The sequence below is a fragment of the Trichechus manatus genome, unplaced genomic scaffold, assembly GCF_000243295.1.
Source record: "Trichechus manatus latirostris isolate Lorelei unplaced genomic scaffold, TriManLat1.0 scaffold00244, whole genome shotgun sequence".
In the NCBI taxonomy this organism is placed as follows: Eukaryota; Metazoa; Chordata; class Mammalia; order Sirenia; family Trichechidae; genus Trichechus; species Trichechus manatus.
This window is the reverse complement of record NW_004444180.1, coordinates 911250-928235: the sequence shown is the minus strand read 5'-3', so window position 1 is coordinate 928235 and position 16986 is coordinate 911250. Positions and strand designations below refer to the sequence as shown.

Genomic DNA, 16986 nt, shown 5'->3' with positions numbered 1-16986 from the left:
TCCTCTCCCCCAACCCCTCTCCCTCCTCCTCCCCTACCCCCTCCTCCTGGTGCATCTACAAGCAGGGAGCCTACCTACAGAAGAGCTACTCCACATCTTCAAAGCAGAATCTCCCACAGGTTTTCGGTTTTTTTTTAGGATTTTAGTTCTTCTTCTTCCAGCATTTTTTAGAAAAAGGAATATACACACTGGTCTTCTACAAAAATTAGATCGTGCCATATATGCTGTTCTAACCATTTTTTTCAGTTAATAAGACATTTTGAACATTTTTCCATTTCTCATCTCCATCACTTTTTTAAATAGTATTTTATTGTGTTTTAGGTGAAAGTTTATACAGCAAATTAGGTTCCCTTTTAACAATTTTTACACAAATTGTTCCCTGCCATTGGTTACAATTTTTGCATTGTGTCAGTCAGCATTCTCATTATTTCCATTCAGTTTGTTCTGTTTCCATTGATCTAGCTTCACTTCCCCTCCTTGCCTTCTCATCTTTGCTCTGCGTAAACAGTGACCATTTGGTTTCATATAGTTAATCATTTAAAGGAACACATTACTCACAGGCGATACTGTTAATTTTATAAGCCAATCTATCATTTGGCTGAAAGGTGACCTACAGAAATAGCTTCAATTCCAAGTTCAAAGAGTATCTTAGGGCGACAGTCTTGGGGGTTACTCTAGTCTCTATTGATCCAATAGGTCCAGTCTTTTTAAGGAATCTGAGTTTTGTTCTATATTTTTATCTCATTCTATCCAGGACCTTCTATTGTGTCTCTGATCAGAATGGTCGGCAGTGGTAGCCGGCTACCATCTAGTTCTTCTGGTCTCAGGTTTGAAGAAGTTGTGGTTCCTGTGGGCTATTAGTCCTGTGGACTAGTTTCTTCTTTGAGCCTTTGCTTTCCTTTATTCTCTTTTGCTCCACAGAAGTAGAGACCAATAGTCGTATCTTAGCTGGCCACTTGCAAGCTTTTAAGACCCCAGATGCTACTCACCAAACTAGGATGTAGAACATTATCTTGTGAACCATGTTATGCCAATTGACAAAGCTGTCCTCCAAGACTATGGTCCCAAGCCCCTTACCCCGTAAACCAACCCGAGAGTCGTTTGGATTAGTCTAGGAAGCCTCCATAACTGTGTCCCCCATGCGGTTTGTTATATATATGGATATGTATGCAGCATATACAAACGCGTGTATAATTATGCCTACAGATACACCTATACGTGCACGTGCGTTTACTCGCACATGCCTTCCTATACACGTGTATGCATCCGTATCTACTTACATAACCACACACATATTTTTTGGTTGCTTTTACTGTTGTTGCAAAATTGTATGTTATAGCATTTACCAAAATTGTCCCTTTTTCTTGTGTACTTTTCAATGTCTTTATTTACCCTGGTCAAGTTGTGCTGACTTCATCCACATATGGGATTGCCTTTCCCATCACCAAAAACAAGTGTCTGCTATCTAGAAAGTGACTGTCCCCTTCCTTCCCCTCCCATCCCTGGTAACCATCATAGAACTTTGCTCTCTGTGTGTTTATGGTGCCTTTGGGTGGCCTTTCCTGCCATGGTCTTGTAACTCTCACCCAAGTAACTGGGAGGGACTGTGCAAACAGAGTAACTGTGGCCTACCAAGGAGACTGGTCAGTTTTGCCATCTCGCTAGGCTTAAAAGAGAGCCAATTCCAGTGCAGAGAAAGGATACCACCACCACCAAGGAAGGAGAGCCAAGAGTGGGGCGTGCCCTTTGCACCTGGGATCCCTGTGCTGAGAAGCTCCTAGAACCAGGAGAACAAGAGAGAGGGGGTTATAACACTGAAGATGATGAGAAGTGGTGGCAGAGAAATGGCAGCAGGAGAGACCGGCAGGTGACAGCGTGGTAGGCTTCCCTGCCCACTAAGCAAGAAAGCTGAGTGCCTTTGGGCAGGAGGATTGCTGGCGGAGCAGGGTGCCTCTGGGCACTTGGCGGAGCTAGGTTTGCTGACCCACGGAGCAAGAGCTGAGCACCTTCGGATTCAGGCTTACTGGCAGAGTGGGGTGCCTTTGGGCACCTATCGGAGGAGCTAAAAGAGTAACACTTGCTCTACAGGACAGAGGCCGAGGGGCCAGAGACAGGTGTGCCTGTGGTATGGCTGGGAAGAGGCTGTCCTGAGGGAAGAACTGTCTCCTGAGCATCCCTGAACCTGAAGTGAAACCTGTTGCTTCCCTAATAAACTCATAATCGTGAGTATGGTCTGTGAGTTCTACGTGGCCACTGCAATGAATTACTGAACCCAGCAGAGAAGCAGAGAGTACCACGGAAGGGACGGTTGGTGTCAGAATTGGTAAAGATGGCAGAGACAGAAGGCATGTCTGTCCTCTGCCTCATAGGAATCAGCCTTGGGCTGTTGATCTTGATTCTCCTTCCCCCTTATGAAGTTATAGGAGGTCAGACACCACGCCCACACCATCTTTACAGTGCGTATATCTATTCTTGATTTTTTATAATAGTGGGACCATACAATATTTATCTTTTTATGATTGACTCATTTCACTCAGGATAATGTCCTCCAGATTCATCCACGTTATGTTTCACGGACTCCCCATTATTCTTTATAGTGGTGTATTATTCTACTGTATGTACATACCACATCTGTTCATCCACTCATCCACTGATGGGCACGTGGGCACACATAGGTGTGCATGCGGCCGTTCATGCCATTGCTCTCATATCTCCAGGATACACGCCGAGGAGTGGGATTGCTGAAATACCCACCAAGCTATTTCTATTTCTAGCTTTTTGAGGAAGCGCCACACTGTTTCCCACAGTGGTTGTACCATTTTACAATCCCACCAGCAGTGGCTGAGAGTTCCGATCCCCCCACAACCTCGCCAGCATTCGTTGTTTTCTGTTTTTTATCACTGCCGTTTTTGCAGGGTCTCCCACAGATTTTAAAACAGGATCTCTGAGAATTACATGATTCTAAGTTTTAAAATTTCTCGGGAGAAAAATATAAATCAAAAAGATTCACCTGAGGGAAACAGAAAGAAGTCAAAGACAGTAATATAACATTACCTTTCTGACATTTATGTAGGCAAAATAAGACACTACTTTTTAACAATCTGAAAAACAAACAAAATATACACGTGCTCATTTTGTTGAGCGCCTATTTTCACAAAAGAATCCAAAAGCCAACTTTATAAAAACAATGTAAAGTGTGTGCTTTGGGGTGATGGCTACTACCCTACTAACAATCAGCCCGCAGCCCCAAAGAAGGGCTGTTCCCGGGGCTGACAACAACGTTCCCCCAGAGGTGGCACCTGTGCTCTCCCCACCCCACCCACTAGCTCGGGAAGCCACTTACACAGGGCTGACCAGGGCTGCCATCTGTGTGTCCGGCCAGGCTACCCACCATCCTTACTGCAGACTCCTCCCACCTGCACCCTACAACCTCCCAGGCCAACCTTTCCACCGTCCACATCACGCCGCCCCTCCCACCCAGAGTGACCCTGGTTCTCCCTTCTCTAGGCCAACCCTCAAGCCACCTCCTCACCCTCCCCACCATACGCACTCTGACTCCCTGCGGCACAGCAGCGCATGCGCAGGTTAAACCTTATTCCTCCACTGGGGCGGCTTTCTCGCCCAGCCACCACTATGCTGCACTGGGCCCCCAGCAGAGCCAGGCTCCTGATTACTCCAGGTATGAGGCTGTGACGCTCCCGGCATACCAACGGTTGCCAAATGCTTGTATTAATCATTGGTCTTCCCTTTCCACGGTGCTCTTGAAGTCAACTCAGATTCAGTTAAAGCCAGCTCTTTGCCAACCCAGCCCGTGAACCTGTGCCAAGCTGACGGTGACGGAATAAAGCCACACTCCGTGGTGGCTCCACATGGAGCTAAGGGTCGGTGCCTTCTCACAGTCTCCTCCCGCCTTCGCCTCTCCTCCCGTCTCCACCAACCACCCAGCTTCCTAGTTCACAAGGAAAAATCAAGGCGATCTCAAAAAAAGAAAAGGAAAGAATCCTGTCGGTCAGGCATCCCACAATGCCATCTGCCCAGCGCCTGCTTCCCCTGATGCTGCGACTCAGCTGTCCCTGTCCTGGGGCGGCCAGCCCTCATGCCACCTCCCTCGGATGGCCGTCCCGCTCTCAGCTGGTGTCAGGGCAGCCTTCCTGCTCCTCCCCCTTCTCTGCACAGCAGCAGCGAGTCTCTCAAACTGCATGTCTCACCGGGGTGAAGCCAGGGTTCCCACATGGGCCATCTGCCTCTCCCCTTCCTCGTGGCTCTCCTGTCCCCTCCTTGGCCCCCAGGGTACACCCCCCCACCCCCAGCTACACAATCTCAATTGCAATCCCTCCAACACAGCTTATCCCCTTTTCTGGCTTATTTTTCTCCCTGACATGGTACGCAATGTACTATACACAATGTCTATTCATTTTCCGTCTATCTCGCTAGCATGAAAGCTGCATGAGGGCAGGCACTTTGGTCTATTTTGTTCACCACACAAGATGGGTACTCAGTAAATCTGCTGAACGAGTGAATTCACCCGAAAAACAAAAGGCACTTTCCTGGCCCACTGTGGCAGGCAGACTGGCCCACAGACGTCCACACCTGGTCCCGGGTCCTGAGAATGTGACCTGAGAAGGTACGGGGACTCCGCAGACATGACTAAGGCAGAGAGACCATCCTGGATCCTCCAGGTGGGCCCCATCTAGTCACACGAGCCCTTAAAAGCGCAAACTGTCTTGCCTGGAGGCAGGATTTGGGGCAGAAGGCGACACTGGAGAGACTCAAATTTGAGCAGGATTTGCAGAAGGGGCTATGGAAGCCCAGAGGGAATGCAGCAGTCTGTAGGACTACAGGGCACCAGGTTTCTCTTTCTATGCAGCCTTTGTGGCCCTGGGTTTGTAGTTCTGCCAAAATGATTTGCTAGTCCATAATCCTGCAAAGGGACTGGATAGTTTACTATGCAAATAGGGAGCATAAAACCCTTGCAAGGATTGGTCGATTACTAACAAAATTAGGGGATTACGACCTACCAAGGAGATTGGACAGCTCGTGGTTTTGGTGGGAGGAGTAGGCTTACAGAAGAGTCAATCCCACAGAGTTTGAGGGGGTCCTCACTACCACCAAGAAGAGCCGGGAGTGGAGCGCATCCTTTGGACCCAGGGCCCTTGCGCTGGGCCTAAAACAACGTAAAGCGTGTGCTTTGGGTGATGGCTGCTATCCTATTGATCAGCCCACAGCCTGCCCGCAGGAGAGAGAGAGCTGGAACACTGAAGACAGCACCAAACAGCAGGGCAGTGACAGGAGCAGCAGCAGTGTGAGACAGCGGGAACCAGGAGAGCGGAGCGAGTGAGCTGCGCTGGGGCTTGCCAACCATCGGTGCGAGAAAGCTGGGCGCGTTAGGGCAGGAGGCTTACTGGCGGAGTGGGGTGCCTCCAGGCACTTGTCAGTGGAGCTAAGGAGCTGTAACACCTGCCCGAGCAGGGTAGGGGCCGAGAGGAGGCCTGCCTGCAGGCATAGCCAAGAAGGAGCTGAGAGCTGCTGTGGATGGAAGCTGTCCTGACTGACGAAACTGATCCTGCCCCGCACTGTTCCTATTATTTCCACAATGATCCTGATCCCGAATTATAACCTGTCACTTTCCTAATACGCCGACAACTGTGAGTGTGGTCTGCGAGTTCTGTGCAGTCATCGCACCGAGTTATCAAACCCAGCAGAGCAGTAGAGGGTGCTGTGAGGACAGCTGGTGTGAGAATTGGTAAAGATGATAGAGAGGAGGTACGTCCACAGTGTGCTTCACCTCATGGGAATCAGCTTTGGGCTGATCTGGGTTCTTCTCCTGCTTCTTCCTGAAGTTAGAGGACCTCTGACATCACTAGCTTACAAGGCGCAGAGATAATCCTCTGACAGCTGACAGGGAAACGGGCCTCCCTCCCTCCCACAGCCGCATGAACTGAACTCAGCAGACAGCGTGAGCGGGCTCACGCTCACCCCCATGGCCTCCAGGAAGAAGTGTGGCCTGCTGACACCCTGATTTCAGCCCTGGGAGACTCTAGGCAGCTCCCCGCTTAGCCACACGGCACCTCTGATGGACAGCACTGCGAAAGAAAACGGACCATCCTCTGCAGTCACCACCCCATCTGTCTCCTTCACGCGGTCAGACGTCCTTGTTCCAGTTACTCTTCTCCCCTACACAATGCGGTCTCAGGTGACCTGTCAGCAGCACGTGCGCCTGCCCACTCCCTCCTCCTCAAAAAGGGGCGTTGCTTGGCTTCCAGGACAGCGGAGGATCGCGGGGCTCCTCTGGTCCCCTCAGCTAATCTCCCACATACCCTCACCCCCTCAGGTGGGCGTGCCCAGCTCTGTCTGCAGAGCGTTCTTCTCTGGGAAGCTAGTACACCAGCGTGGCTCAGAGAGAGGCCTCTGGAGCCGGACCACCTGAGTCTGAGTCCCGGGCTCAGTGGCCTTGGGCTTCTATGCCTCAGTCTCCTCATCTGTAAAACAGGAGAGTCACCGCACCTACTGTAAACTACCGTGATGAAGACGAGATGAGTGGATGAACTGCCGTGCCTGGGCTGGTGCCTGGCACACAGCAAGCCTATGTGAGTGTCAGCTGTACCCCACAATCTCCACTCACACCCCTGGGGAGCTCTCGTCTCAGGGGTGTAACTACAGTTACAAACGCATGCCTCCCAAATGTCCACCTCCAGCCCAGACCTCTTCTCTGAACACCCATCTTACACATCCTACTGTATACTCAGTCTCTCTCCTCAAATCTGCTGGCCATAAACAGTGACAGAGTCTACCCTCCGACCTTAAATAACTAAAAACCTGGACAAAATACATGAAAAGAACAGCTCTCAGACACTGGACCACAGGCCATGGTGGCCAGTAACCCCTGAGAGACGGGGCACAAACAAGATGAGCCGTACGATGGCCCCAGGTTCTGCCTGGGGAGTCTCCAGGCTGTGGGGCAGGGACGGGAACCCAAACAGAGTGTCTCTGAATTGAGGTATTCTGTCCGTTTGGTTAATCGCCAAGTCCCAGTGCCTACGACAGCGCCTGGCAAATAGCAGACACTCAATAGGTCTGTTGAATGAATGAATGCAGAAAGTAAAGAAATAAAATCTGAAAGACACATCTTCAAAAACAAACTTCTGACAAAATCATAGCAAAACAATAAGAAACATGAGGAACTGTTGTTTTCTTGGCTTCTTAATAAGGACAGCTTTAAATCAGATCTACAGCAAATGCTGCACTCGAAAATACACATCCGACGGAAAACAGTGCCCTGCCCATCTGGGACCAGTATCCACCCCGGGGCCTCAATTCCACTCCGTGGAGGACAAGCCGCAGGAACGTGAACGACCTGGCACCAACCGATCCACAGAGGCTCCCCCCGTCACCTTTCTCCTTCGCATTCTCAGCTCTTGAGAAAGCTGACGTGCTACGCTGTAAAAGCACAACCTGGATTGTAATTGAACAATAAGACAGTGAAAATCTAAATAGAGAATTAGCTAAAGATAAAATGAAGTGGATTAAAAGAAGCCACTGACGTTGTGAGACATCCACTCAGGGCAGAAGACACCCTGAACATCACTCGGCAGATGGACAAACGTCTCTAGGGCACCCCCAGGGACAGGTCAGCACAGACGCACCACAGAAGACTTCTTAATCCTTATGGCCACAAACAGGATTCAAAATATGGCTCTGATCTGGTTGTACTGTACAGGACCAGAAAAAAGCACTCCCCAGAACTGTATTCCAGTAGAAATAAATGTAATCTAGAAGTGTTCTGAAATACTTGTTTTCCTGCTATCTTTCTTCTAGCGGCCATTTAAAAAGAATTTACTCAACATCTACTCAGTGTCCTTTTCCGACGCTTTCTAACACTGTGATAGAAAACATAATTGCTACCTCAGCCATATCCCATGCCGGACGGCTGCCCACAAAAAGAGAAGAGAAATCCTAGCAGAGCACCTCTAGCCCAAAGGAGCTCAGAGCCCTTTAGACGCACTAATTAACTAATCCTCACCACACTCTGGTGCTGTCATCAGACAAGACACGAAAGGCAAGAAAAATGCCCCACAATGCAAAACAAAAACCAGGCAATTTCCACTTGGATGTTGGTCTGCAGACTGGTAAGCAATCCTGTAGACAGCGAACACCAAATCTCGGGGCGAGTGGGAAGAAGGTAAACGGGAAACATCTTGAACACAGGAGAGAGATGTTCCAAAACCACCGCAGGGCTCACTGGGCTCGAATTTTGGGCAAAAATGTAGAGTCCAGGCTCTACTCGAGCCACAATTTGCAGAGGTGGGAAGACAAAGGAGCAGAATCAGGATCTGACGCGAACCACCGGTTACAAGAGCTTTCCCTAAATGAACATCCAGCAGGAAGTCAACCATTCAACTGAGTTCACTGCGGGACCCGGAGCAAACGCACGGGCCCAGAGAACTCCACAAGGGAGGAGAATCACCGGCTCTCCTAGAGCCCAGGACAGAGGTCAGAGCGACGCTGTCCTTCTCAAAACCCTGAAGCATCCCGCTACCACAGCGAGAAACGACAGGGGCCGGCACTCTCCTCCCCACCCAGCACCCTGTGCTCTCCTACCTCCCACCCTGTGGCTCCCTTGACTCGCACAGAAGCCCTGATGCCCCATTTCCCACACCATCATCATGAGCTGACTGGCCCTGTGCTGTTCCTCTGTGCCCACGGTGCTGGTGCGAAAAGCATGAAGAGCTCAGAAGCGATGTCTGGAAGGCAGGTAGGGCCAGGGTGCTGCTCAGAGAACGTGCCATACCTCCCGGGCCATCAGGAGCTGGCAGCCTCTGAGCAAGGGCCTGCCGCCGGGCAGCCTCTCCTCATCTTCCCAGTCCGCGTCCCAGCTCTAGTCTCCAGGGCGCTGTTTAAGCTGGTCTGCGTCCATTGCACACTACTTACGCGGTGCCTCTCGGTGAGCACCAACAGCTCTACCCAGGCTGCAGACAGCGCCTCGCCACACAGCCTCCGCTCCCACCTCCACACAGGACGCCGTGGCAACTACCCACCTGAGCTGCTTCTCGTCATCAACCCGGCTCCTCACAGCGCTCGGCCACAGCCAAGTCCAGATGGGGTCAGTGCACCTTGTTTTACAGTCTACACCTTAGGCATCCATCCGGGGCATCACATGAGCTGCTGAAAACTGCTCATTTCTGTTTTCCAATGTAAGTTCATTTATTTTTTTAAATTGGGGGAAAGTTACTCACTTAGTTACCCAAAGGTAACAGAAGCCATCAACTTTCTAACTTCCAAATGTGTGGTTTCAGTATCAAACCTTTGATGTTGCTTAAAATCAGACTGGTCGCTGTACTGACCCAAGATGGGGCTGGGGCATGGAGGGGTGAGGGTCTTATCTTCCTTCCTTCTTTCTAGCACAGTGGATAGCGGCAGGCAGGCTGGGGCGGAGCTGGAGCAGACAGGCTTTAACAGGAAAAGGAATGTACCAAGCCCCGGGCGAATACAAAGTGTCCCTGGTGTCAATGTGGAGTTCCTTTTTTGGATGTCCACAGCATTCTGAGGTCACTATCGCTCCCCTCTGACCTCTCCCTCTAGGGCCTCCCCACCTCCACTTCAGACAACTCCTCAGGCCAAGATCTGTCTCATCCCTCTTGATGGCCTCTCACGCCCCATACCCAGAGCCCTGAGTACAGAAGATGCAGGCACAGAGGGGAACCCCCCCCACCGGTGGTCTGCTCACTCTGAGGCCCATGGGGACTACATGCCCTGCTCTTCACTGCACACAGCACCACAGATAACCAGACCAAGCCTTCCTAACACCTTTTCCAAAACCCAGGCTGAATCTCTTCAGCCTTCAAAGTGCTCAGAATGACGGAATGCTGCCTGTCTTCCACCCACCGTGGGCCGGGCCACACCGGCCAGCACCTGACAGGTCTGTGGAGAGACCCAAGTATCCACAGGAAAGGACACAGGGAGCCTCCTGGCAGTTTGCTTCCAGCTCTTTTGCCAAGTGAGGTAACCACAGACTTGGTTCTGGAAGCTTTCCGAGATTTGCGATTTGAGACAAGGGGAAGGTGAGTCCTTGCTGGAGAACCTGCTAAGCCCATGGGGTCCATCCTGAGGGGCTGTGGTGAAGCAGAGTGTCTCCGTCCACAGCCCATGACCATTTATTTGAACTTCTCTATTCCTATTAGTGCAAAATCTTACTCCAAAATATCACTTACTACATTAGACTCTAATCTTGCCCTATGGTTTGATCTATTTGATTGTTATAAAGCCAAGGAAATGCATTTAATCCCACAAAGATAGCCTTCCCAAGCCTCATTTCTACGTAACTCTGTGACTACAAACCCTGACACATACTGTTGCCAGAAGCCTGTTAAACAACGAAAACCCGAAAACCCGTTAGGAGGAAAGAGAAGGAATGCTAAGCATCTGCATGGGAAGGCACCCTCGGGGACCCTTCAGCCTGTCCTGTGGGAAGCAGAGTGACCCCTGCCCCCCACCTTCGGAGGAGAGCACAGCCCAGGGCCAGTGTCCAGTTCCTGAAGCAGCAACCACCAACTTGGCAGAAAGGCCCCATCTGGAGCCAAGACCAAGTTCCCCTCTGGCCCAGAGGGTTGGTTCCTCTCATCATTCTCCCTCCATCACACTTCCTAAATCCGCTTCTAAGGAATATAAATTATGCATAAGAGTACAAAAGACGACATGCAAGAAGAGCACCCTTTTTTAAAAAGTCAGCATTTTAAAAATGTAGTCAAGAGCCTTACGAGTTAAAACACAACCGACAAACTCTGATTCTGGTCTTTACCACTAAAAAAAAAAAACCAACCCATCACCACTGAGTCACTTCCGACTCCTAACAACCCTACGGGACAGAGTAGAACCGCCCCATAGGGTTTCCAAGGCTGTAAATCTTTACAGAAGCAGACCGTCACATCTTTCTCCCGCAGAGCAGCTGGTGGGTTCAAACCACCAACCTTTTGGTTAGCAGCTGAGCGCTTTAACTACTGTATCGCTAGGGTCCCTGTCTTTACCACTAGCCAGGAAAATTAAGTGTAGATTTTACATTTAATTTTTACACTGAAATGTAAGCAGAATTTAAATTTTTATGTTCATCGTTTCTCCATGTCCAACTTATGACTCATAACCAGAATTTTATGAACAAATAACATTTTTCAAACTTTAGTCATGCTAAAGGACAATTCAAGGAGTGCTCAATTTCAACAAAACTAACAGAAATGGAAGGGGCCAAGTTCTATCACGACCACAATGAGCAAAGCGCACTGATGACTCTGCTAGTTCATTTTCGTGCCTGCAGCAAACTGCATCACTTTCTTGAGAATACGGGGAATTCGCTTTTGCCAGCTCGGTTACTACATCTCTCCCTGGGCTTGTTTTCCTTGTTTGAGTTCCTGGAGGGATTAAGTAAACGCCTCCAGGAGACGAAGTCTCAGAATTCATCCTCTCAACTGCACGCCCAGCTCCCAGCGCTGCACTGACAGGAAGGACAAGTGGCAATTCCTGCCCACCAGCAACTTCAGTGTCTCACAACAACCCATAATTTCTTCTCTTCATTAAAGTCCCTAATGATGTTGCAGTCAATTTTCAGTCTGACTACATTCTCGGCGGCTTCCCACACTCTTAACAATGTGCGAGTGTTTGCGGCATCAATAGCAACGCATGAAGACGTGTGCTAATGAAGTCACGTGTGCCTCTCATTCGCTGACCGATCATATGTGGACAAGCCAACAAGTTCCAAAATCACTGGGTGACTACCAGTAATGGTCATCTCATTGCCCCGTTTCAGCAGTTCTGTTTTTCTTGGAATTCACTGCTTCAATATAACCCAATTAACGCAACAATCTGTATGGACCTCAAGGGAATTATGCTGAGTGAAAAGAGCCAATCTCAAACGGTCACGTACGGTATGATTCCACTTATATGTAACATCCTGAAATCACAAAATTACAGAAATGGAGATTAGTGGTTGCCAAGAGTAGGGAGCGGGGATGGGTTAGCACAGGGGGGTTCGTGGTGATGGAACAGCCGTGTATCTTGATTGATGTGGGGGTAACACCAAGCTACACATGTGATAAAATTGCCCAGAACTAAACACACAAAGGAGCGCAGTTAACACTAGTGAAATCTGACCAAGTGCAGCAGACTGTACCAATGTCAGTTTCCCGGTGATGAAGTGGTGGTGTAGTTATCATGGAAGATGCTGGCATTGGGGGAGGCAGGGTGAAGGGTACTGTAGAGCCCCTCATATATTTCTTTGCAACTTCCTGTGAATCCATGATTATTTCAAGTTAAGAGTTTTGTTGTTAGAAACTGGAACTAAATGAAAGGACTAGAATTTTCTTTAATGTCAATTAAAAACAAAGAAACGGACATCTCAGTAACTCCCACACGCTGAGCTCACATGAGCAGAATTCAGTGGCCCCTGGACTAACGTCAGTCAAAAAGGAAGTGATCTGTTGGGCTACGGAACCCACAAGGCCAAAACAGGGCCAAGTGGCCCAGCAGGGAGCACCTTTGCAAACCTAGGGCACGTTCGCTTCTGCCCACGCTGCAGGAGTCCATAGCGGCTGACCTACAGGAGCGGAAATCAAACACCAAGCACAAGTGGCTACAGGGCCAGCTCAAGTCGATCTCTGCTTCCCCCACCCGGTGCCCTCCCACGCTAAATACAGGGCTTGAAAGGCGGGAAATTCAGAAACTAGCTCAGTAATCTTCAGCTGACAATAATTCAAAAGCGGACGCAGCAGTGCACCAACAGGGAACTGCCAGAAATTAAAGCCAGATTCAGAAGAGGACATGGAATGAGGGATATTATTACTGATGTCAGATGGATCTTGGCTGAAAGCAGAGAATACCAGAAAGACGTTTACCTGTGTTTTATTGACTATGCAAAGGCATTAGACTATGTGGATCATAACAAATTATGGATAACATTGTGAAGAATAGGAATTCCAGAACACTTAACTGAACAAGAGGCAGTCGTTCGAACAGAACAAGGGGATAGGGCGTGGTTTAAAATCAGGAAAGGGGTGCGTCAGGGTTGTATCCTTTCACCATACTTATTCGATCTGCATGCTGAGCATATAATCCGAGAAGCTGGAGTATATGAAGAAAAACACAGCAAAGGGGTTGGAGGAAGACTCTTTAACAACCTGCATTACACAGATGACACAACCTTGTTTGCTGAAAGTGAAGAGGACTTGAAGCACTTACTGACGAAGATTAAAGACCACAGCCTTCAGTATAGATTACACCTCAACATATAGAAAACAAAAATCCTCACAAGTGGACCAATAAACATCATGATAAATGGGGAAAAGGCTGAAGCTGTCAAGGATTTCGTTTTGCTTGGATCCACAATCAACACCCACGGAAGCAGCAATCAAGAAATCAAAAGATGCACTGCATTGGGCAAATCTGCTGCAAATACCTCTTTAAAGTGTTAAAAAGCAAAGATGTCAATTTAAGGACTAAGGTGCGCCTGACCCAAGCCATGGTATTTTCAGTCACCTTATATGCATTCAAAAGCTGGACAGTGAATGAAGAAGAACAAAGAAGAACTGATGCCTTTGAACTACGGTGTTGGCAACGAATACTAAATACACCACAGACTGCGAGAAGAATAAACGAATCTGTCTTGGAAGAAGTACAGCCAGAATGCTCCTTAGAAGCAAGGATGGAGAGACTTCATCTCATGCACTTTGGACATGTTGTCAGGAGGGACCAGTCCCTGGAGAAGGACATCATGCTTGGTAGAGTAGAGGATCAGCGAAAAAGAGGAAGACCCTCAACGAGATGGACTGACACAGCAGCTACGACAATGGGCTCAAGCATAATGATTGTGAGGATGGTACAGGACCAGGCAGTGTTTTGTTCTGTTGCACATGAGGTCGCTGTGAGTCGGAATCGACTCGACGGCACCTAACAACAACAACAGTTCTGGAAGGTAAAAGGGAGCTGCAATTTTATAGCTAGAACAGACGCTACTGATAACTTCAGCTCAAACTCCAGCCCCTCATCTGTCAGCTGAGGAAACTGAGGCTCAGTGGCTGTTGGCTTCCAGTCATGGAGATGGTAAGAGTCAGGGTCAAGCCCCTGGATGGCCAGCTCGCTGTCCTCTCCACAGAGCCTGGCTACCCCTCACTCACTCACATCACTGGAACAGTGAGCACACAAAATCGGGGTTGTGGGGGGGAGCAGTGACCCCTCTCCCTGCAACAGGAAGCAAGTCATACCAGCTCTGCCCCGCCTCACTCTCCAGCCCCACCTCCAGCCACAGGTCAACACTTTGCTGAGAACATTAACTCCCTGCTTGTCCACGCACATCTTGGCCTTTACCCCCACCACCCCTCTACCTGAAGTGTCCTTTAAACACTTCCAAAAATCAGCCTCAGAGTCGCCCCCAAGGGGGGTGTTCTCTGGCTCATTCATCTACTGATTTACTCGGCACATACCACGTGGCAGGCACCATGAGCGGCACGGGAGACAGACGGTACCTGCCCTCGTGGCACTTACAGTCCAGAAGACACAGACTCACAGGTATAAAAACAGCCCCACAAGCGGATGGCAACTGCAATGGAGGGGCAGTTCAGTACAAGCACTATGGCTATGAGAAGGTAACTGAACTGAGAGATTACAGCAGTGTTTCTGAGGAAGGAGCCATACTGAGCAGGGACCTGGCTCCCCCAGGAAGGATCAAATGACCCTTCTTATATAAGGTCCTTCAGGGTAGGAATCATCTTATTCATTGGTCTATAACAGTGGTTCTCAACTGAGGGCAATTTTGCTCCCCAGGAGACACTTGTCAATATCTGGAAACATTTTTGGTTATCACACTGAGGTAGGGGATGCTACTGGCATCTAGTGGGTAGACACCAGGGATGCTGCTGAACATCCTACAATGCACAGGACAGCCCCCACAAGAGACAGTGACCCAGCCAGAAATGTCAACAGTGCTGAAGTAATGGAAGCCTGGTCTACATACTGTCAGTCAACAAAGACTTACCAAGTACTTCGCATGTTGTAGGCACTGTCTGGTCAAATGTAAGACCTGGCATAAACACGTATCTAACGACTGCGTGATTTGCTGTAGGAAAACGCTCTCAAGCTCATCATTCCAACCCTGCAGGAGGCCATGTGCAATGCAATCTTCAAAACCGGGGGGTGGAAGGCATAGCTCATTTAAGGCTGCTAGGAGTCCCTGGGTGGTGTAAATGGTTAACATGCTCGCTGTTAACTGAAAGGCTGCATTTTCCAGATGCACCCTGGAAAAAAGCCTGGTGATCTACTTATGAAAAATCAGCCAATGAACACTCTATGGAGCACAGTTCTACTCTGACATACATGGAGTGGCCATGAGTTGCAGTCGACTTGACAGCAACTGGTAAGTCTTTGCCCAAGGGGTCCTCTCAATTGTAACACACACACACTACACTTAGTTTTACAAAATGCCTTATGATTATGAATAATATTGGCTTGGAAATTATTTACGTAGCAAAGGAAGAGAAAAAAAAAAGAAAGCTGCCCTCCTTGTAAAAGTACTGATCTGAGGTGTGTTTGCACACCTATTTCTTCAGGGTAGGGGGAAGAAAAGACGGTCTTCTAACCTTCTAGGGTCTGTGGGAGAAGCAGAACCAGCCTAGTCTCCAGCTCTAGTCTGAGATGAGAAAGTAAAGGGAAGGACTGGTAGGTACAACGGTACTTACCAACAGATGAGGTTATAAAAATTCCTCAAAATGTACATTGAACCTCAGGTATTACAAGGCCAACTATTTGGCGAATAACAAGGAAAAAACAAAACACACCCGGCAAGAGACTAGCTTCTCTAATTAATAAAAGAGGATGCCCTCTGAGAGCCAAGCAGCTTCTATACACCACTTCACTCCTGCAGCCTGCACCCACCCCACAGCCTTTCAGCAGGCGTACCTTCCTGGCCCCTTCACTTTTTGGTGTGGATTTTTTCCATCCTGAGAGGCCGGCTGTTGCAAGAACGCGTCTGGCTGGAGACAGCAGGCAGAGCAGTCCCCCGGAGTCATGGCCGGATCGCTCTGGTGTTCAGGCTCCCTCCGGGAATGAATCATTTTAAGCCTAGATCTAATCAGAGCTTAACAAGCGCCTTCCGAAGCCGGGTCACATAGCTGTTTCCCCTTTCGCGAGTTCCACTCCCAAAGCGAAAATCCACGGTATTTTGGGGAGCGCTGGGTTAAATGCTCCATTACTAGAAAGGCCGAGCAGACGCCCGTTCGAGATGACATCATGCTGGGGACGGGCGTCTTCGCTGGAACCCCCTCGACGGTGCCACAGCCCCCCGCGCGGGGTGACGACGGGTAGGGGGCGACGGGGGGCGACGATCGGAGTGCTGGAGGGGGCGCGGGCCAAGGATGCCACCCGGCCATTCCGGACCCCCGCCCCGCACCCCGGGCCAAAGCCCCTGCATCTTTGGGGCTCCATCCCATACCCCAGGCTGCACCCCCTGGGCCCCTACCGCCCCCCAGGTCTGCACCCCCGGACACACTCCCGCACCCGGACAACCTGATCTGCACCCTGCATCCCCAGCACTCCCGCCCACCAGGTCCTCACTCCCAGCCCCGCACCCCAGCCTGGGCCCACTAGGTTTGCAACTCCAAACACTCGACCCGCCTCCATCGCACCCCGGCTGGAGCCCCAGCACTCCCACCAGCCCCTCATTCCAGACCCCGAGCCTGCGCCCCCGGATCCCGCATTCCCGGACCCCCGCCCCCACCCGCCAGATTCGCACCCCCAGACCCCCGCCAGGCCTGCAACCCCAGACAGCGCCCCCCGCCCACAGGGACGCCGCCGGCGCCGGGGGCCACTCACAGTTGCGGATGTCCGAGATGAACACCGCCAGGCCCCGCATCCCGTCCCCCTTCGACACGGCCGGCATCTTCGGGCCCGGGTGGCGGCCTCGGCTGGAGGGCCCGGGAGGAGGAGCGCGGGCAGCGGGGAGCGCGGGCCGCC

At 50.2% G+C, this 16986-nt stretch overlaps 1 protein-coding gene across 1 annotated transcript in view; it reads right to left on the bottom strand.

The window, feature by feature from the left end:
* Window positions 1-16975, bottom strand: part of AP2A2 (adaptor related protein complex 2 subunit alpha 2) — an 82872-nt gene extending 65897 nt beyond the window's left edge. Inside the window, exon 1 of the mRNA XM_012559411.2 lies at window positions 16846-16975. Coding sequence (XP_012414865.1) covers window positions 16846-16912 — 67 coding nt within the window. The 5' untranslated portion in view covers window positions 16913-16975. The remainder of the gene's footprint in view (window positions 1-16845) is intronic.
* Between the last annotated feature and the right edge of the window lie 11 nt (window positions 16976-16986).